Source organism: Crassostrea angulata, chromosome 3, assembly GCF_025612915.1.
Source record: "Crassostrea angulata isolate pt1a10 chromosome 3, ASM2561291v2, whole genome shotgun sequence".
Taxonomy (NCBI): Eukaryota; Metazoa; Mollusca; class Bivalvia; order Ostreida; family Ostreidae; genus Magallana; species Magallana angulata.
Genome location: NC_069113.1, coordinates 15,858,479 through 15,880,413, shown reverse-complemented (window position 1 = coordinate 15,880,413; position 21,935 = coordinate 15,858,479). Strand labels below are relative to the sequence as shown.

General features: G+C 33.5%; 1 protein-coding gene across 6 annotated transcripts; it reads right to left on the bottom strand.

Annotated features, from left to right (window-relative positions):
• Positions 1–2,194: 2,194 nt before the first annotated feature.
• Positions 2,195–21,307, bottom strand: LOC128176226 (serine/threonine-protein kinase ULK4-like). Of its 6 annotated transcripts, XM_052842397.1 has the most exons (34): positions 21,090–21,293; positions 20,780–20,944; positions 20,239–20,478; positions 19,741–19,909; positions 19,175–19,276; positions 18,957–19,040; positions 18,778–18,856; positions 18,120–18,349; positions 17,826–17,901; positions 17,249–17,456; positions 16,839–16,868; positions 14,391–14,451; positions 13,940–14,165; positions 13,384–13,570; positions 12,840–12,923; positions 12,506–12,580; positions 11,665–11,751; positions 11,293–11,475; positions 10,668–10,795; positions 10,172–10,323; positions 9,404–9,525; positions 9,054–9,162; positions 8,816–8,830; positions 8,059–8,205; positions 7,671–7,809; positions 7,100–7,241; positions 6,467–6,572; positions 5,855–6,021; positions 5,525–5,545; positions 5,218–5,325; positions 3,882–3,989; positions 2,910–2,984; positions 2,708–2,796; positions 2,195–2,558 (listed from the first exon to the last, which is right to left on the bottom strand). In XM_052842397.1, exons 2-34 carry the CDS (start codon positions 20,915–20,917, stop codon positions 2,489–2,491), a joined length of 3,957 nt encoding a protein of 1,318 aa, XP_052698357.1. In that variant the 5' UTR covers positions 20,918–20,944; positions 21,090–21,293; the 3' UTR covers positions 2,195–2,488. The 6 variants fall into 6 exon arrangements, with proteins under 6 accessions (XP_052698357.1, XP_052698360.1, XP_052698359.1 ...); XM_052842400.1 differs by lacking the exon at positions 5,525–5,545 and having other exon boundaries at positions 21,090–21,291; XM_052842399.1 differs by lacking the exon at positions 8,816–8,830 and having other exon boundaries at positions 21,090–21,291.
• Between the last annotated feature and the right edge of the window lie 628 nt (positions 21,308–21,935).

Sequence of the window (21,935 nt, the reverse complement as noted above, 5' to 3'; positions counted from 1 at the left end):
TTTGAGTTTTATAGTCCCCCATTTACCAGCCAAAGTTTGGATTAACATTTACGTATATATATATATATATATATATATATATATATATATATATATATATATATATATATATATATATATATATATATATATATATATATAAACACAAAAATAAGTCCAATGCTCAAACAACTTTTATCTATAAATATATCTTACATCATTAAAGGTATTAAAATAAATGATTGCTTTTTACAAAGACAAAATACATGAATTACTGGAGAGGGCACCAAAGTCACCTAGACACTCTTTCCAAGTCAAAATGATTACCTTTATATAGCGTTCTGCAGTTCTGTAGACCAAACATATTATGGAACCATACCTTATCCATATACGGGGTCAGTGGTAGGCAAACCAGTTAAAATCAAACTTATATTTGTTCAGTTAGGAGACCTATTAGATACTGTGATTTTTATTAAAGAGAGGTAAGTAATTTTTGTTGAGATTACATAGAAAAAAAGAAGAGGTAGAATTTAGCTCCACAGCAAGACTTTATTTCTCGAAGGGGAGGTTCTATTTCATAGCAGATACATGTTGTAAATTAACCCGCATGGGTCAAACTTTAATGACAAAAAGATCTAATATTTGATTATTTCCATTTCTGAAATTTGATGATGTCCCCCAAGGGTCATTTACTCTATCTCAGGTGAACCGACATGACCCAAGGAACAAAAATATATATTTATTTATGGGTGGGTGTCTCAATTATTTTCAAGATATTTGGGCACTTCCTGTTCAAAATGGGGCTCAGGGCCATTCCTGAGGCCCATGCCTTATATGCCATTTGATGCCCCTTGACATAAGAAACAAGAATATATACTGTATAGTTCAGGGTTGGGGATCTCACCCGTTTTCAAGATCATTTGGACGTTTCAGGAGGGATAAAACCACACCATATGGCCTATAACATACATACCATTTGATGCCCCTTAAGACAAGGAACAAGAAAATATATATGGTTAAAGGGTGGGAATCTCAACCGTTTTCAAGATTATTTGGGCACTTACTGTTTGAGGGGAGTCAGGACCTCCTTCAGGGGCTGATGACTTACATATCATTTGATGTCCCCTTAAACAAAGGAAAAGAATATAGTTATATAGTTTAAGGGTGGGGATCTCAATGGATTTTGAGATATTAGGACACTTCCTGTTTCAGGGGGGACGGAACCACCCCATATGGCCATAACCTACATGAATATACCATATGATGTCCAAGAAACAAGAATATATATGGTGTAAAGATGAAGATGTCAAAAGTTTTTGAGATATTAAATAATTTCCTAAACCTGGGAGTTGGGGATGACCCCAGGGACCATATCTAATGTATCATTTATATTGCCGATAACACTCAATATATTCATCTGAAGACCCCATGTCAATATCTTTAACGGTTTTCAAATTATAAGCATTTACAATATAGTGTACAATTTTCCCCATAGGATTCAATGTTAGACCCCACCCCAATTTGACCCCCCCCCCCCCCCCCCAAAAAAAAATATGGTAGACCAACCCTAAATTAAAAAAAAATTAATATGGGTGCCCAACTAGATATACAGGCCTATCATATCCTAGAGTTATGTACAATTCTGATCACCCATCTCTGAGAAACATGATGGACAAGTTCGGAGGCGAGAAAGAAAAAAAAAAGAAGAAACCGTACAAAAACAATATCTCCAAACTTCGTTTGGGAGATTAAATACCTACTAGTATTTCGCCATGATACATTTACATTCATTCAAATATAACATTGTTTTAAAAATCAAATGCCCTTTTTGTTTTAAACATGCTATGGGATATGTATGAGTAGTAGCCTGCACCATGCAACAACCTCAAAATTATAGGCCAGAATGGTCATATTGAAGGAACAAGTTCTTTTTTAATTTTAAAATACATGTAGTTAGATAACAGCCACGTGTCTAACCAATTTTAATGACTTACTCTTTACTTGTTTTACTACTGTTGTTTTATTTGATGCTATTTTGAAATAAAACTACCTGGTAAATATCCAGTATGCATTTAAAAAAGAATGATGTCTAAAACAGGAAATTGTGAAAGTCAAATCTGGAACACACATATTGTACCCAACTGATAACTTTATACATTTTATCGTTTTATTTCTTATTTTTCTCCTGTGTTTTACAACAGAAGAAAGGACTCATTTAATAACAAATCATTTTTTTTTAATCTTTTTTATTCTTTGTTACATAGTCAAGTTTCTATTAAGGACGGATTTTCTTTAGAAAATAAATACACACAAATTTTATAAGTATAACGTGGTGTAAAGCCCCTAGACACTAGTATTTTTTCTATAGCATTAGATCTACACAAGATGTATAAAAGTATACAAGCAACAATTGTCAATCTGTGCTTAATACTATAACAACATACACAATATGAATAAACATTCAACAACTGAACACTTTTAGATCTTTAGGGCATGAATAAGATCACAATTATTTCAAATAACCAGTCATTTTCAAGATGTCTGCTGCAAGGGAGGAAATGGCTACATCGGCATGGGAACTACAAGCAAACAAAACAGAAATTAATCACAATCTTCACTACATGGATTTATCTATGGTCTGCTATGAGAACAGACAATCCAGTGATTTTTTATCAAAGATTTTTACCATTCCCACACAGATTGTAAATGATTGGTTACACAGACTGACCTGGCGGTTTGGACCAGATTTCTGATGGTGTTGGCAAGAGTCTCCCCATGCTGCTTCATTGACTCCACATGTACTCTCTCTGTACTTAGCTGCAAAGACAGGAGAGTCAATTTACACCACTTAAAATTATTTGTGTTTTTTTCCCTGTAAGGCAAAATTTTCTGATATAATTTTATACTCGAACAATGTTTTATCAACTTACTAATCTCTTTATGATCCTTAAAAGAACTTTCTGCTTTTTAGCATCAGCTTTCTTCAGTGCCTTGCTGTAATATTCCTGAAATCGTCAAAATGAACAAACTTTTCAAATTGTTCTGCTATAAATAGTTAAGAAGTAAAAAGTTATAAATCTGCAGTTAAAACTCTACTCAATAAAAACAGGAGGCCTTTAGGATACATCACTCAGCTGAGCAACCCAGTGAATGTGTTTCTATTTCTAAACTCATGTTTTTATAACTCTCATGGGAAGGAAGATATGCCATGGATGATATGGAATCTACACTTTATCATAATGCCTAGCATAACAGTAACATAATTTGTGGCATTGTAGTTTTTTAGAAAAAAAAATTAAAAGATTTTTTCTTAACAAAAGTCTGTTGAACTTTGCACTCTTCCTAGGTACCCCTATTGGTCTGGGGTTCATTTGTTTTACACTGAATGTGCACTAGGTCAGAATATTTTCATAATAAAAGCAATTTGTAGCATTGTAGTTCTTGAGAAGGTGATTTTTAAAAGATGTTTCTTAATATATTCTTATGTTGAATTCTTTTGGGACCACACTATTGGTCTGGGCATTATTGTCTGAAGCATTTATTTATTAATACTGTATAAAGTTGTAAATATTGGCAATACATGTAGTTCTTGAGAAGACCATTTTAAGACACCAACCCCAAAAGAATGATTTTTTAATAACCCCATCACCCTCTCTTAAGGTGTGGCCCTTTATTAAAAAAAAATTCATTCCCCTTTTTTGCCAAAATTTGTCATGTGGCTTCTAGAGAAAAAGACAGTGTGATTGGTTGAAAGATGGATGGGCATACAGATGGGTGGACACCATACCAAAGACAATCCTTTGGTTTAAGTAAGCTAATGACAGTTTACTTTAAGGAATAAAGAACCCCATGTATATTAGTTTTGTATTTTGTACTAAATGCAAAATAGTCAGAAGAGTTACCATATTTTCTGGAGTCATGGAATCTTTATTCTCTCCTCCGAACAGCTGAACCAGCAGAGAGAGACATTTGGTGGAAAAGTCCTGAATATCTGTGTCCTCAAAACACAGCTGAAACACAAAGAATTACAAATTATCATGTGTATTATGCTACCTTTAATTAGTACAGTGGAAATTTTTTACACAAAATGTAAATCCTAATCAACGTTCAATAAAAAAGGGAGAACTTTGTTGATAGATTTATACTTGAAATTTAAAAAGGAAAGTGTTGTTTGAATCCTTAAATAATGGCAACATCATAAACTATTTTGGTACATGTATTGTGTACATCTGTTCCTTAGTAACGTAACTATGCCTGTAAACTGTTTGTGTCTATACTCTCAAAATGTCTTAATAAACCCAGAAAATGTAATTTGAAACTCCACATCCAAAATCTTATTCAAGCAATAGTAGTTTTCTGTCAAAGTAACTTTTATGAAATATAGACAGTTAAGCAAATTCAGCCACAGCTGTACAAGATAGGTTCCTGAAATAACATTTTAAAACTGTGATAAGCAGATGCAAGTGATATTCATTACTAAATTTTGGTTCCCCACCAGTCTGGTCAGTGTGATAGTGAGATAGACACTGGTACATATATATCTACGATAGCACCTACCATGTTAGTCAGCATGGTAGTAAGATAGAAATTGGTCCCTACATACCAACAATAACACCTACCAGTTGGGTCAGTATGGTGGTCAGATAGACATAGGTCCCTACATACCAACAATAACACCTACCAGTTGGGTCAGTATGGTGGTCAGATAGACATTGATCCCTACATACTGACAAACACACCTATCAGTTGGGTCAGTATGGTGGTGAGATAGACATAGGTCCCTACATACCAACAATAACACCTACCAGTTGGGTCAGTATGGTGGTCAGATAGACATTGGTCCCTACATACTGACAAACACACCTCCCAGTTGGGTCAGTATGGGGTGAGAAAGACATTGGTCCCTACATACCAACAATAACACTTACCAGTTGGGTCAGTATGGATGTGAGATAGACATTGGTCCCTACATACCAACAATAACACCTACCAGCTGGGTCAGTATGGTGGTCAGATAGACATTGGTCCCTACATACCAACAATAACACCTACCAGCTGGGTCAGTATGGTGGTCAGATAGACATTGGTCCCTACATACCAACAATAACACCTACCAGCTGGGTCAGTATGGTGGTCAGATAGACATTGGTCCCTACATACCAACAATAATACCTACCAGCTGGGTCAGTATAGTGGTCAAATAGACATTGTTCCCCACATACCAACAATAACACCTACCAGCTGGGTCAGTATGGTTGTCAGGTCAGTGAGGGACTTGTTGGTCAGTAACAGCTGCTCTGCCTCCTCCGCCTCCCGATTCCCTCCCTCCCCTCCAGCCTTCTTGTTCTGTCCAACGAAAACAAAATTGTATATCAATTGTCTCTGTTTAACAAACTAACACTCATTTAAATAACCAACTATTAATTGATTAATTCCTACACACAAATCATCAACTACAACACTTCATAGTCTAATTTAGATTAATTCAAAAAACTACACAGTGCTAGCAGAAAGAACATCGCACTCATAAAACTGCTTCACTTACTGTTGATACCTCTGTCTGTGACTAAATATAGTCAAAATAAAAGTCACATTTAAAATCTTTGTTGAAATCTTTGGAATTTCAGACAAAATGTTTGAACCCAGAACATTTTGAAATAGTTTTGACTCACAAAATGTTGTTAAAAAGAAAAGACATTCTTTTAGCAATTTTGTGTCTACTAATTCATTCCTCATCTAAAACATTACTTGATCGAATTGATATCCACAATTATTTATTTTTTACCATTGTTCATGCTTTACACATGGAAAATGAATCTAAGATACTGTACACATACATACATGAGCTTCAACAAACAAGCAAACCCCTGTGTACCTGCAGTGCTTTCCTGACGACCTCCGAGACATATTTGAACATACTGTGGAGGGTGTCCAGAAGGTTCTGTAGCATGGAGTGGGCTATCTTGTTGTCAGCATGATCCTCCGTGTCCAAACACGCCGTGGTCACGTCAAAAAACAGTGTGGTAAAGTAGTCGATCAAACCTGTAGACAAAACAGTGTGGTAAAGTAGTCGATCAAACCTGTAGACTAAACATTGGTAAAGTAGTCGATCAAACCTGTAGACAAAACATAAGTACAGTAAGGTATAACAACGTGGAGTAGTCAATCAGATCTGTAGACTAAAGGACTGTATGGTAAACTATAAAATTGTGAAGAAGACAATGATCTGTAGACAAAAGGTAAGTAAGGTCAAGTACGTCAATGTAAACACATAGTGTTAATAATAAGAAGATACCTAAAAGTTTAATTGAGAATCTTAATAATGACAGAGTCTTATATTTTGATTGTCATTATTTAAAGTCAACCGAAAAATGAGACACCAAACTGAAGAAATTAAACTATCCAATATATTGAAGAAGAAGTCATTAACAATTCAATGTTCACTAAGAAACTTGGTCAACACTGAATGTCTATTACAGCTGTGTACCTTGTTCATACAGGTCCTTCATGTTCGTGTCTTTGTGAGCCACCAGACAGTTCAGTATACCCGCTATACTCTGCATGGAGCTGTTCAGTGGATTACTCTGGTGGTCCTAATACAACATTTTAAAGTATATCGAAATGTAGCATGTTGTGTACATATTTCCTTTACTTTATATGTATGTTTCACAATCATGTGTTGAAAAGTTATAATGTTGAATAGTTGGCAAACACTTCCTTATGTTTTATACATGTATGTTCATACTCCAATTACAAAACAAATAAATATAGGGTGTATCTATATCTAGACTAAATACCAGTCTGAGAGTAAATTTTAGTGGTCAAAACTTTTGAATATACTGTATGATGACAAGAGATAAGCACATTTTATGTCATCAAAGCACAGAGTATTCGAAAAACTCTACTAGGTAGAAGAAAGTCCATATTATTCTTATAATTCATTATTTACTTACTTATTTTTTCTTATTTCATTGATCAAATCTTTAATAATTACATCATTCTCTTAAAAAAACCTTCCCAAAATCAAATTAACAAAATGTAGCCCTGAAATGATATTTTTGCTTCCACTATCTAATTCATACTTAGTTGAATAGTATTAGTTGATCTGTGTGAAGCTTACCATCATGACTTGGAATATGACCGACACCAGCCCTTGCTGTTCAAACTGTTTAACAAACCCCCCATTCTGATCCAGGAGGGTCAGCAGCAGCTTCAGTCCATAGCTGGGGAGGGGCTCCTGGTCCAACAGAATCTGCTCAAACCTGACAAGGGACAATGTTGGTTTTCAATATAGATCCGGTAATTTTCGCAATAATTGAATTTTTTCTTTTCTGCGATCTCTTTTTAATTGCAAATTATTAAAAACGCCAAAATTATATTATATTTTATTTTCTAAAAGAAACTTTTCAATCGTAAAAAGTAATGCAAATTAAAAATGCTACACCTTTACCCCATTTTTGCTAATTTTGAGACACGCAAAAAAATGGGTATACGGTAATTCAATAAAACATTAAGTCAGTTGGTGTTCAAGGTTTTGAAAGTTACAAGTAAAAAAATCAAGATGAATAATAATCATACCAAATAACTATTCACAGCACAAACTCTAGTAACAACTGAGGTCATACTGTCAACCTCTGCCTTAAATGTAAAGCATACAACTGTTGTAGCCTGATATAGTACTATACACTTACTGTGGTAACAGTCTCTCTGTGATGATTTTATGAAGTCCTGCCACATTCATCTTTTTCTCACCAGCAGCATACTGTTCTTGGTTCAGATACACAGAGGCAATCTCAGAAAACAGTCTCAGGGATAGGGCTCGAGTTTCTCCTGTCGAGATCAAGAGGGCATCTCAGAATGTTACATACATGTATGTGTACTTACATCTGATTACACCAATCAGGTAGATGAACCTTTGTGCTCAATTCTACAGCTAATGATTAAATTGGGTTAAGATAATGGAAAATATTTTTTTCTTTTAACAATTAAATGAAAGATTTATGTGTTGAAAAAATATGAATATATGGTATAGACGGAAACACTGTCAATGCACTATATAAAACAATACTAAAATCTCACCATTCTGGCTGACCACTAAGTCAGCTATGATGGGCAGAACACTCTCCAGAATCACCTGATGGTACTCGGCAACTATCATAGGATGCTGGGATATGCCCTCCAGGACTGACATGGTTGTCGTCACAAAGTCTGAGGGCGAAATGGATCCTACGGTAGAAGACAAATAACAGCTATCAAAGTCTAAACGTAAATACTGCAAAGTTGATATTTCATTTTATTTTTAGCAAAGAAAAAACCTTGAGTCATTAATTATTAATATTTGGTCTTAGCAATATTTTTCATGACTGTATCATTGAAAGATTTTAAGAATTTTATCATCTCACAAATGAATACTTGATGAATGAACAATGCTGTTTTCTCAAAATCTATCACTTATGTATCATTAACTATGAATAACAGATTAGGGAGGGGGCAAACTAACAAATTACACATAATAAAATGAGAAATCACTGCAGGTCAGAGACTCTTGTAAATGAGCTAGAAATATTGGTTCTTTATACAATATCAAAATGTGAAAATGCAACAGAAATGCATTCTAGAAGCTAGATGTAATGACAAAGTTTCTAAACCAGTTTAGAATCTACTGATTTGTGATTGCATACAATGAGAGATTGTTACATACATGAATACGTCATACTGAAAATGTCTGGTTTTTACATGTAAAAGCATCATATGAATGATTGCAGACTTTGATAACAACATGGCATGAGAGAGAGACAGAGATGCAGGTTATTTCTAATCCAAGCATAAGCATTACCTTTCAGTTTGTCTGCTTTAAAATTATAAAACAACAAGCACTGAGCTTTATTTCAAAATCATTTTTTCTTTTAAATAAATATATGTACCAATTGTCATCAGATTGCAAAAGAAAAAGTATCTTTTTTTTGTTTATTCCTGTCTCATTTTAAATGAAGCACTAGTATACAATCCTTAAACTTCTTTTGGTTACAGAAAACTTATGGTACACTTTTCCTACAACAAGTTATCTCCCTTACCACTAGCTCCTTCTATATTTGTTTCCCCTAGTTCTATACTCTTGATGTGAGACAGCACAGAAGACAGGTTTTTAATGAATTCCTCGTTTACAATCTTTGGTCGAAATACCTGAAAAAAAAAACCAAAATGTTATCTGACTTTTCCAAAAATGATTAAAATCTTGCGATTTTAAAACAAACATTCTGATTTTTACATTCACTGCATTGTTGCACCAATTATTAAACGATGAAAGCATTTGAAAACACTTTCTTAAAACCATTTGATGCTGATGACTTACAAGATTCAGTTTGCAGCAGTTTTGGGGAATTAAAAGATGTTAAAAGTTTTGCAAACTGTTATTCGAGTTTACCTGACTTGTGACCAGGTGTAGGAATACGTGAATCAGGGGGAGGGAGGAGCGCAGCTGTTTGGCCTGGACAGCGTTAGGGTGCTTCCTCCCCATCACAGCATCTAATGAGGTCACTATCTCCTCTGTAAACACAAGAGTAGTAATCATAATTGTGTTGAATCCTTTTCAAAATATTATTCTTGTTCACAATGGTCAATTTTAATAAATTTTTTTAATTTTCTTTCTTTTCTTTTTTTTTGAATTCATGTGGCAAAAAACATTATAAGGTTTTGATTGACACAAGTAGTACACTGTATGACTATTTTTTTTTGAATTCATGTGGCAAAAAACATTATAAGGTTTTGATTGACACAAGTAGTACACTGTATGACTATTTTTCTGGGAAGCTTTTTTAATCTAAGCTTAATTTTGCAATACATGTATGTATCATCTCAAACACAAAATCTTTAATCGCAAGAAATGTTATCCATATTGGAAACTTAAGACATCACATCAGATATTGCAAAATATACATAAAACTTTTTTGATGTCAAAAGTGCAAATATTTGCACCCACAACAAAAAAAAAACGTTCATAGGGCAAGGAAAATTGTAATTCATTGATTTAAAATGTTCTAACACTGGACTACCCTAAACCTAACACATGTACTAGATTTCATTAATGTTATGTCTATTAATCAATGACAATTATTCACAAGTAAACTTTAAGATACTTGTACATAAAAAATCATAGTTTCAGAGTAGAAGACGCTTGGATTGTGGTTCTTACTGAACAGCCTGGGTACGACGTCTACCATGTGGTTGATGAGGAGGTCCAGACACTGCATCAGGTACTCCACGCTCTCAGAGCCGTTGTTCTCCGGGGCCTTACCCTCACGCGGTGTCTGACGCCGACTGTCTCGCTCAATGTACATCACCAACCTTAATGTATCAACAGCAAAAAGACTAGAGAATGTTCTTGCCCAAATAAGCTCTTTATATGCTTATTAATTACTGCATCTGGACTCAATGTAACAAAGACAGTTTAATGAAGTCTGTATGCTGAAGTCAAAAATGCCAATTGATATTTTGAACTACATACAGTATCTATGCAACAAAAGAAAATCATTCATTATGATTTTAAATTTTGATATCTCTTAAAAAAATGTTCTGTATAATTAATTGGTATTTGTGTCCTGTGCAAAATTGTGTCCACTAAAAAAATCATTAATTTTGAAATAGTAGACAATGAATGTCTGATTTCTACTTTGAACAGGTTTGTGTACCTTGATTGACAACTGTTGAGCAAAAGATCATAGTTGTTCTTGACAACCTCATGAATGACAACAAAAGCCTTGGCCCTGATGACAACGGATGGGGAGTCGAGCAAGCGAATCAGTTTTTGAAGGAAGTCCTGTAAAAAAAACCACATCCTGAATCAGAAATTGCTGAAAATCAAGGTGCAAGATGAAAAAGAAACTTGAGACATGTAACAGTATACAGAGCAATGCATGGACAAACAGAAAATGTGACTATATTTTTATACATGTTTAATTTGTACTTCACTTGAAAACATTGCATAGCCGGTAACTGATTCGGTAAATTATTTTGAGAAATTGATTTTCACGTGTCAGTCAAAACAATAAGAAAAAACTTCTTAGATTATTTATAGTACTGCTAAACAAGCTGTTGATTGTTAAGAAAGGTGTAAGACATTTTTGTGAACTACATGTAATTCCTTCCTTGTATTTTGAATTTAAACCTCAATTAGATGTAATTATATCTGCCAACAACTGACATGATCAATGCTACTCATCCTTAAAACTCTGTATTTTAAGGTTTAACTATGCACTTACTATAAATTAAAGCTTAAACAAAAGAAGTAAATGTAAAAAGAGGTATTGAGAGTACCTTATCCTGAACCACTCTGTTTAGGCTCTGTCCTGAGGCAATCAAAGCTCCAAACATGGTGACTATAGACTGCTGAATTTTGGTGATTCCAAAAGACAATGCAGACAGAATGGTTGTCATGCCAACGGTATCAATGACACTCTGGAACACTGTGGAATTGTGATGGGTGATTCTACACAGAGCCTGAAAAATCAAACCAAAGCTACCATCAAGCACATTCCACTCAGACAATGTGAGCTTATATCTTATAACATGTACCAATAATATAATTCTTATATTTGCAATTTGGAACCACAGATGGCTGCTGTCATTGATAAACATGGTTATTTTTAGTGGTATGTATTTTCTGGTTGAGTTTTGTGTAGAACTTACATTAAGGGCAGTAATTCTAAGTGAGTCCACAGTGGAATGCTTGAAGATATACCACAATGACTGGCCCATTTCATTGCTGACAAATTTCTGAAAAATTAAAATTACAAAAGAATTCAGTGTTACTTCTTATTGGAATAGCATTAAAGTTGTAAGCTCGGTAGGAGGGTTCTACTATGATTTCAAGATTCAAGAAAAAGCAAAGACAAATGTATGTTTTTGCTTCAAACAACAAGTTTTTTGTATTTTTATGAAATGAATATGTTAAGCCAAAACATCAAAAAGTTATAAATTCAGTCTTTTTGTCAAACTTTATAAAATACCTACCTGCAAGTATTGATTTACAAAAATATTTTCAGAGATAAATAAATAGACTTGCACGTTCATGGGTATAAACTAGACAACATTGAGATGGTAAACCTCTTAAAGGGCCTCGCTTAAATGTAAATAATAGACAAAAGGATAAAATAATTTCAGAGATTTTTGCTTTTTTGACCTATAACTTAAAAATTTTTCAAGCTGGCATAGAACTTCTAATTCAATCTCATTAACCGTTTCATATAGGCATTTTTGTTCAATCTGACTAAGATTAAGCAAATGGGAAATAATATACGTCTAAAACTCATTATAAAGAGATCTGCTATGACCTAGAAACATGGTTTAAGGTCACTGCACACCCTTTACACAAATGCACTCTTTGGGTGAAGTATGAGCCAGATTGGGCCAAGGGGAGCCAAGCTATGCTCCAGACAAGCAAGATGGAGGGAAGGACCGAATAGACAGACAGACTGATTACTTTAGGGTGCCCACAGAGCAGGGCACTAATTAATAAAAGAAGTCCTACCTGGGCATGAGTACTTTGAGTGGCCACCACATTCTCCACAGTTTTAGCCGCGATGTGATTCACCACGGCATCCTCCTGTCACATATTAATATTCAAGATGTATAATCTATCACACAAGCAACTTTCCTATTAAGGTTATACATTATAAATTACCAAAAATACATTATTTCAATAAATCTATTGCATTTTATTAGATATACTTTTATAAATTTATCTAACTTTTAATTTTTGTTGCAAGATAACTACATTAGAAATCAAATGGAAAATCTAACGTTAGTTGTGTACCAATATAAATAACTGGTAAATAATAACTGCTTTCTGTGGTAAATCTTACCCCTTCCCTGCAGCACCTGGTGATGACAGTGTAGGTCATTGAGGTCACGCTCCAGTTGTCACATGTCTTTCCATGCTTCACTTCCTACAATAAATGACAATGTGTAAAATGCTTCAGCAATTTCACAGAGACAAACATTTAAATACATTTCAATTTTTTTTATCCTCTTAAATAAATTATCGAAAAGTACAGTGGAATCATTAAATTTTGTGGTGGCTCAATTTTCGTGGAATTCGTGGGTACCTCTCGTCCACGAAATAACATTCTCCACGAATGACTAAATTATAATTAATAAGTCATATTTCCGTTTTAGATATGAGATTGAACACAAAATTACGTCCCAACGAACCTGTAAAATTTAGGCAATCCACGAAAATTGGCCCCCACGAATTTAAATGATTCCACAGTAATTTTTTTTTTCAATTTAAAAAAAAGCAAGAAAAAGTACGGTAATGAAATATTATAAGGGTCTTAGTATCTCTACATGCATATAATTCACCATTTATGAGCAGTGTATGATAGTTAATGTTCCTTTTTTTTTTACCTGCTGTGCTACAAAATAAAGGAGCTCTCCCACAGCTGGAAGAACCCCCTGCTTAAGTTTCCCATTCTTGACATTCTCTCTGATGACCTCTGTCAGTGTTGCTATGGATTCCGATATCGTGACACTCTCGTCCAAGTCCTCTGCATTCCCTGCTATCAGTCCAATCACTCTTGCAGCCTTTGTCTTACTGTTCATAGGAAAAACAGCGTGCAAAATAGGATGAAAACATTTTCACTCTCACAGAAAACTACCTACATCAAATTTCTGAAAATGTATTACATGTACAGTAAAAATGATTAAAGTGAAGTACTCGGTTCAAGCAAATACGGCTCCCTATTTAAGAGCTTTTCCTTTACCGTAATCATATCCAATAACACAATCTATAAAGTTTATAACACATTCTAAGATAAGGGGAATGAAACTGACTTCCAAGGAAATGGAAATATTTCATAAGCATGTTCACTGCAACTGTGTTTTACTGTGCTAAGACAACTGTATATATGTTACCTTAATTTTCAATCAATTATATACAAGTTAACTTTAAAGCTATGCTTACACATCAAGATGTTGCGTCTCTTTGACAACTTTGGCTAGGACTGACAGTACGTTGTTCCGGGTTAGGGCTGTAGCCACCTGTGGATTGGTGGAGAGGCCTGTCAGGTAGTGGAGTAGGTGAATCCTTTTCTGTGAGGGCGGGCCTTTTTCATTGATTGACAGACCGTCAATAATGGCCTTGATATGCTTTGATAATTCTTTCTCTGACATGTTTGCCATCTTTTCAGCTGAAATTATTCATTACTTCTTAGAATTTTCTCGAGTGAAAAGCACATAAGGAAAATGTTACAGTGATCAATGAATTAGGATAATTTAAGTACATATGTAACTCCAAAAGAGTTTCATACACAACCTTTGTTGTACAGTTATCTACTACTGAATACTTGTATAAAATATATAAATAAGACAATACTAGCCAGTATACCAGTACTTGCTGATTCAGAACATCTTACCTGTGAAAGGTGGAACAGGTAATATTTTGGCATCAAACTTGGCTGCTCCTGGTTTCTGTATCTGGAATCAAAAGGATAGAAATTCAGTCAGCAGTGTATAAAAGATAAATGAACAGGACATATTACTTCAAAGCTCGGTAACTGTGCACTTTCTACTCTTCTTTATCATAATGCCTTTAGTTAATAAGTTAACCATGCAGTGAAGTTGGTGCCAACACAAATCCATGAACAAAGTCAACTTGAAAAATTATACAGAGAAATAAATAAATTGAAATGTTTGCAAAGTTAGCAAAAAAATATGAATTGTTAAAACATACGTAATAGTAAACAATACTTTTAATGTAACTAAATGTATCTTTCATTTTTCTGTTCATGTAAATGCATGAATTTTGCTTGTTTTACTTTCAGTAACTTCTGCTTTTGAATAGTTGGTGAAATTTGGAATAAAACATCATGGTACAAACTTTGGATAGCAACACTCTTTATTTTCATGAAAAATCACCTATTTTGTTTATCATCTTTCAATTCTAATATTCTTAATAATAAGATAATGATGTTTTGTAAATTGCATTATCTACCAACGAACATTTCAGAATATTAACAATAAGTAACCAAATATTCAATATCTCATGTATTACAAGTAAATGTATTTGTAAATCTATACTACTATATTAAAATAATAGATTTGAATTTTTTAGCTTTAATACCGAGAAATCGGAAGAGTACTGTCTTTTGTTTTATATATTTTAAACATTATTGGTACTTGAAGATTACCAATTTGTTTTTATTTTTTCTCAATCAAGCTTCGCTAATTAATAATCAACGAAAATTCCTTTAAAAAATCCGGAATTCATCCGAATTTTTTGGATTTTACAATCTTGCGCATGCGCATTACATTCACGCTAATCTTTTATTTCTACAATATCACATTTGCATGGATAAACTCAGAAACGATAATACAAATACAAGTAAATCATTGAAAATTTGTCATATATTCTATTTATCAAAGGAAATACCGGAGATAACTCTAACTCAGTGCATTTAATATGAAAAACCACGAGAGTTCAAATGTCAGCATGGTGTGTAAATTCGAAGCGAGCAAAACGTTGGTGAAAAAAGGGTTTACACTGTAATTCTTTATTAATATGAATTAAAGATTTGATGAAAGGTACATGTATCTACAACCTCAAAATTGTTTGTTATGAATAATTTAACTGTTATTTTCAATATAGCTTCATTAATTTAATCCAAAATTGTTTTAGAGCAATCCTGTATTTTTTTGCTACATTACGGGGTATCAGGAGAAAACGTAACCAATCTCTAGGGTACGTTTTCTCCAGGAGAAAATGTAACCGGGTATGTTTTCTCCAAGAGAAAACGTACTCTATGAAAATCATAATTATAATACTTAATAGTTTTTAATACTTTTTTAAAATACTATTTTGCATAATAGATAAATAGAAATTTAATAAAGAATTTTATAGATATATGAATTGAATACTTTATAATTTTAAAGGGGTTGGGCATATTAAATAATTTTCAAATGCTACTTTAATGCATAGATGTATAGAAATATATTCATGTTATGAATAATATCTTTATAATAATTGTTGCAACTTTTATTTTAGTACGAAATAATGACCTGCCATAAAGTGTTACCAGTCTACTTCTTCTAATTATCCATTTATCGGTAGCCTTACCGATTTGAGTTTCTCTATGCGAGATCTCCTGATTTTAATTATAGTGATAATAAATTAAATACCTTAGCAGTTATTATTATGTAATATTATGTATTGCCTCCCAGCGCAGTTGTTCATTGTATATTTTATTTTGTTTCATTTAAGAATATCTATGAAAACCATTATTTATTATTTTCATAGGGTACGTTTTCTCTTGGAGAAAACGTACCCGGGTAAATTGGGTACGTTTTCTCCTGGGTACGTTTTCTCCAGCATTCCGGCCATTACGGGTATATGGGAGTCATTTTAACTGTTGTGAAGGTCTGTCCCGAGATGTAGTTATTCTAACTAAGCAGAGTGTAGTGAAATTAATAGCATTATTGTAGGCTTAAAGTTTGGTTATGTTAATGTCAACAATACAGTGTGTCGATGATCCATTTCGTAAATGTCCGATATCAAATGCAATGTCAACCCGTGCACGCACGGGTCAAAGTCTAGTGTAAAATAAAAGTTAAATTAGTACATATTTGATAGTAAATGGCAGGTCATATAAGAGAACACAGGGTCAATCAAAATTGTCAACTTTAATTTTGATAGACGATTCAATAAATAAATTTAAAAATATTTTATCTTAACATTTGTTCTCCCTCTGTTCCATTTGAGTTCTTGTGAAATTAACACAAAACCTTGCAAATCATGTCCTTAAACAAAGTGCAAATTAAATTTTGAAAATTTTCAGAACAAAAATCAACAAAAAAATTAATTTCACCTTAGCTTGATGATGTGCATGCATGTGAATCTACAAAGTAGAGGTCATTTGCACAAATTTCATAATTAAATGCCCATGTGCACATATAAGGGGTATATGATTTTGGAATATGTAATTACAGACACTATGAATTTAAAACTTTATGCTTTTTTTCTCAAAATTGTTGCATGCTTATATGGAGAAACAACATTTCAAACACTAAATAGCATTCTAAGGGCATTAAAGCTGCTAGTAATTGTAGACCATGTAAGTATGAATCTATGTCAGTGTTTCACAAAAAATTCAGATTAACCTGCTGAATATGTAATTCAGAACATATTTTGAAGTTAACATCGGACTGCCTATAAAGATCTAAAACACTTTGACACTCAGATATTGGGGTTAGTTTTCAGCCTTCCATTAAGACCCACCTTTGTGTTGTCCACTATGGGGGTGATATGGAAGTCACTGTGATGATATATTAGCTCCAGGGCCTCATTCTTGGTCTCGTCCGCCTGGGATTCCCCGCCCGTGGTCCCGATAGTCTCCCTGACCTCCCGTGTTGACAAGGGGGACTGGGTGGGCTTCTGGGTGGGGGCAAGTTTCTCATCAGGAGGAACAGCAGTGGGGGGTCGGGTGCTGTTATATGAAATATGATGAATTTTTTCTTTAAAAACTCTTTGTTTTATTCTGAGTAAAAGCAAACCCAATATAAACTTATCTTTATACTAACACTTTATTGATAAAGAAGATATTGATATATTGAGTGTTAACATAAATACCATGAACGTGTATGAGATTGAGAAAACGAAGTAAACTCAGCATTACAAGAGGAACCTCTAAAATCATGATTTAATTGATTTCATTACTGACTATGAATCACAAAAACAAAAAGACTTATGAGCTGAAGTTATATATCTTCTTTAAACTTACTTCTAGCTTTTATATTATCCAATACCAGGTATATTAAATATTTGTATTAAAGTGATAAAAAAAAACTTATTTCACCTCAAAGTAAACAATGTTGACCCTCCTTCATTTCCAGGGGCTGTTTTTGGTCTCATATAATCACCCATTGTAGAACCTAAAAGTCAGATGACAAAAAATTTCATTATATCCATGAACACAGATAGTTTGTACCTATTAGCACAGTTTATTTAGAAAACCATTTAAAAGCTCATAAATTATCTTTATAAAGCAAAGAGAGCATCACAAAACAATCAGAGTATATCTACTGGTATTTCACTTAATCCTCAATTCAGATATAGACAGCTTATCACCCACTGCATGACAAACACAAACCTGGTCTGGTTCCCTCGGTTTCCAAGGTAGACACCGGGCGGTCCATGCTCTTCTTGAGATCCACCGTCTTGATCCTCCCCAGGGCAGAAGCAGTTCCCTCCACCAGCACACTGCTCCGTGTGGTGTTGACAATGCTACTCCTGACCTCCTGCGAGGTCACAAGGTCTTTGGCCAGATGACTTAGGCGACCTTGCCAAAAGGAATGGTTCACCAAACCAGGCCAACCCATTCTGTAAATTCAAATGTCATCGACTAAGAAAAACTTAATATTATACCTTTCTTTTCATTCCTCTATGTATCAGCTTATTTGAACACGAAAATCAATCATTTATTTGCACAGTTCTGAGCGGCTGTATCAAAATAAAGCAGTTTACATACATTACATGTATTCCTATTGGTGAAAATAAATGGTAAATTTTTATAAGTTGTCACAAGATTTCAAGAAAGCCAGTAATTTCTAAAGTGACTCCTTTGGAACAATGCCAAAAGAATCTATCATAAAGATTCAAGAACCATTGTTGAAAGGTCTAGAGTAAAAGTTCCTTTTCATTTTTAGGATCGTAATCTCCTATAAACATCACTGTGTTTTTAGGAATAGTTAGGGGTCATTTGATACCACAATGAAGTACATTGTATTCTTAATAAAAAATAACTCAACCTTTTATCGGGATCCTTTTGAAGAAGTCCCTCCAACAAATTATGAAAATCTGGAGATGGTTTCGATGAAAATCTGCTTCCTAGAAAATACATAAGAAGTATGTCGAAAGCATCTGGTGATTTTTGTTTTTAAATGACATAAACTGTTTACATTGGAGAATCCTTCAATTAGTTCAATACCTTTCACTTTTGGAGGAGGCAATTCCTTGTGCAAAATTTTCTCCTTCAGTTGTTGAAAAGATTCAGCTAGGAACGGAGGATGTCCTGTGGGATTCATTAATTCACTTTTGAAAATTGCAGAATATTGAATAAGATTATCATAATTATAATCCATGCTTAATGAAATAAACTTTGGATTCCAAATGTATTGTATTAAGCATGCTAGAAGATCCACTAACCGGTAAACATTTCATACAACACACAGCCCAGTGACCACAGATCACTCAGGATTGTAATCTCTTGTGACTGAAAGCCCTCCGGGGACATGTAAGTGGGGGCTCCTGAAAAAGTTTCAACGCAAAATATTACATACTATTAGATACATGCATCTTTGCTTAATCAAACAAATAATCAATCATATCATGATGTATGTTTTTTTCATTGTACATCTGAGGTAGGACTACTGTAATTTCAGAGGATTTTTTGTGGAAGACTTTAATTCTGCCATATTGTGTCAAATCATGAGAAAATAAAATTGTGAGCTGAAATTGTGTTTCAATTTAACAAATGTTAGAAAAATAGAGACAAGATTTAAATATTTGCTAGTTGTGCTTCTTGCAATTATACCCATTCCTTGTGTTTAATTAGGTATCTACAGTATACTTATACTGATTTACTGATTTATTGATTGATTAGGAGTATGGATCTTAGTCGGCACCATAACAAAAGTCTACTTTGCCAAAATCCTTCCAGTGTTTAACTGTAGATGCCAATATAAGATTTATAATGATCGAAGTGTAAATACCTGTGGTTTTGTATTTTTTGGAGAGAGGGTTGTCATCTAGGTCAGCTTCATTGCTCCACATTTCTCCTGCATCGGCAAACTTCTCAAACAACTCCTCCAAAATCTCTCCCTCTACTCTGGACAGGCCAAAATCAGCATACTTCAGAGTTCCTGAACCATCCAGCAGTATCTGTCAAATATTGTTGTAAGAATGGGTCTTTTAAATATTGATTTAAGATTTTATGCTCTTTAATATGTACATGTTTTAAAAAGATAAATATGCATATGTACCAGTACTTTCAAAATCAAATTAACTTACAATTAAATTAACTGAATTGACTATTCAAATCAAAATTTTTTTTTAATATTGAAACCATTTAAAATTAATTTGCATGGATTTTATGTTTGTTTTTAATTTGACTTTTAAATTATTCAAAAAAAGGTTTTTTAATTAAACATACATTTTAACACTCTGTACATTGATTTTGATACAATGTATAGTTTCCATTGCCTCCATACCTTTGTGGGTCGAAGGTCACAGAAAAGAATTCCCAGTGAGTGTATGTAATGGATTCCCGTGACAAGGTCAATGCCAAAAGACCTGATGGAGCTCTCTGGAAGGTTCCTGTCCTGAGTGATAAGTGTGGCCAGGCTACCACCAGTGCACAGTTCTACCACCAACCACAAGTGGTTACTGGTCTCATACCACTCGTAAAACTTCACTACATTGGGATGGCTGATGTCATGAGTCATCCTCACCTAAATTGGTTTCACACAAAATCAAAATTAAAATTAACCACAATACATTATAACCAACATGATATAGCTAGAAATAATATAGGAATAAAGCAACATTTTTCTAACGGATGTAAATATGCATGAAGATTTTATCTTTGTCAGTTTCAAATAGAAAACGACTCATATACATGTATCATTCAAGCTGAATTAAAATCCAATAAATAAGTTGACCAGATCTGACAAATCTTTCTATCTGTGGATACACATTACTATATTTGGCTTATTCCCCATTCAATCTATTATCAGATATTACATAACTTACAGTATTGGTAACCTCTGGTCGTTTACATTTCTCTATGCAGTGAATGGCTACAAAGTTTATGGTTCCCTTTCTTCGACCTTTGTAGATAATGGAATGATCTCCTCTTCCAAGTTCTTCATACAGCACAAAATTTTCCATTTTTCCCAAGTGAGTCTACTTTAAAACCTTGAATAAATAAATAAAAAACCCGACTCTAATGTACATGTTTATAACATTTTATGTATGATGGTTTATCATATGAACGTTTAAATGTTTCATCCAGTTCATCAAACAGGGGGACAATATATTTCCCAAATACAACTGTACTCACACAGATTAATGTATGATGTTCCTCTTAGACTGAACGATGAAAAATGGGATAAATGAGCAACATCAATAATCCTTTGTTTTTAACAACAAGTTGAACAGAAATATTTCGGAATGTTTGTGGTGGTTGCAAACGAATTTTGTTAATTCAATTTCTATTAGTCGACAAGATAAAAATTATCCAATGGAAAATAATTTAACAAAGCTTTTAAAAATCAACAGCCGTACGTTAACTAATTCGTGTAGAGTTTAAAGAGAGAGCAATGGCAGCATACCGAAGCTTATCATATATTTGTTTTATCAATATTTATTTAGTAATTAGCATCATACATATTACAGCAACAGTGCATAACAGATTGAGAAACAAGCCAAAAGGCATATGCTAATCTCGCTCTCGTCAGTTTACAAATGAGAGGTGAATGAAATTTTCAAGTACCATAACATATTTTGAAGTACAATAACATTGTACACATACATGTAAGCATTGATAAAGGAAAAAGTAGGGAAAAGGAAAAAGAATATAAAAGGCGAACAAGAATAGCTCGAATTGAGTTTTGGGACAATTGGAACAAACCGATAGATTATGTCCATAATAAACGACTAAATTAAGTTATTTAATCATTAATATTGAAACATAAATGTTAAGTAAGTCTATATATAAACATTACATATACAATTAAGTTTTATACTGTACAACTATACTGTACATACGAATATGATATATAATGAAACACAATAGTTATAGTAAAACGACAGGTGAACTCAGAACTTTTATAGTTTCAACAAGAAATTTTTGGACAAGGTAAAAAAATATTGTTGTTTTCACTTTCAGATAAATATTAGCTTTACC

Coding starts and splice junctions, on each gene's coding strand:
- LOC128176226 (XM_052842397.1), bottom strand. CDS start 20,917: ATGGAAAATTTTGTGCTGTATGAAGAACTTGGAAGAGGAGATCATTCC. Junction 12,924..13,383: donor TTTATTTTGTAGCACAGCAG/GTAAAAAAAAAA, acceptor CATTTATTGTAG/GAAGTGAAGCATGGAAAGAC. Junction 2,559..2,707: donor AATCTGGTCCAAACCGCCAG/GTCAGTCTGTGT, acceptor GTTTGCTTGTAG/TTCCCATGCCGATGTAGCCA.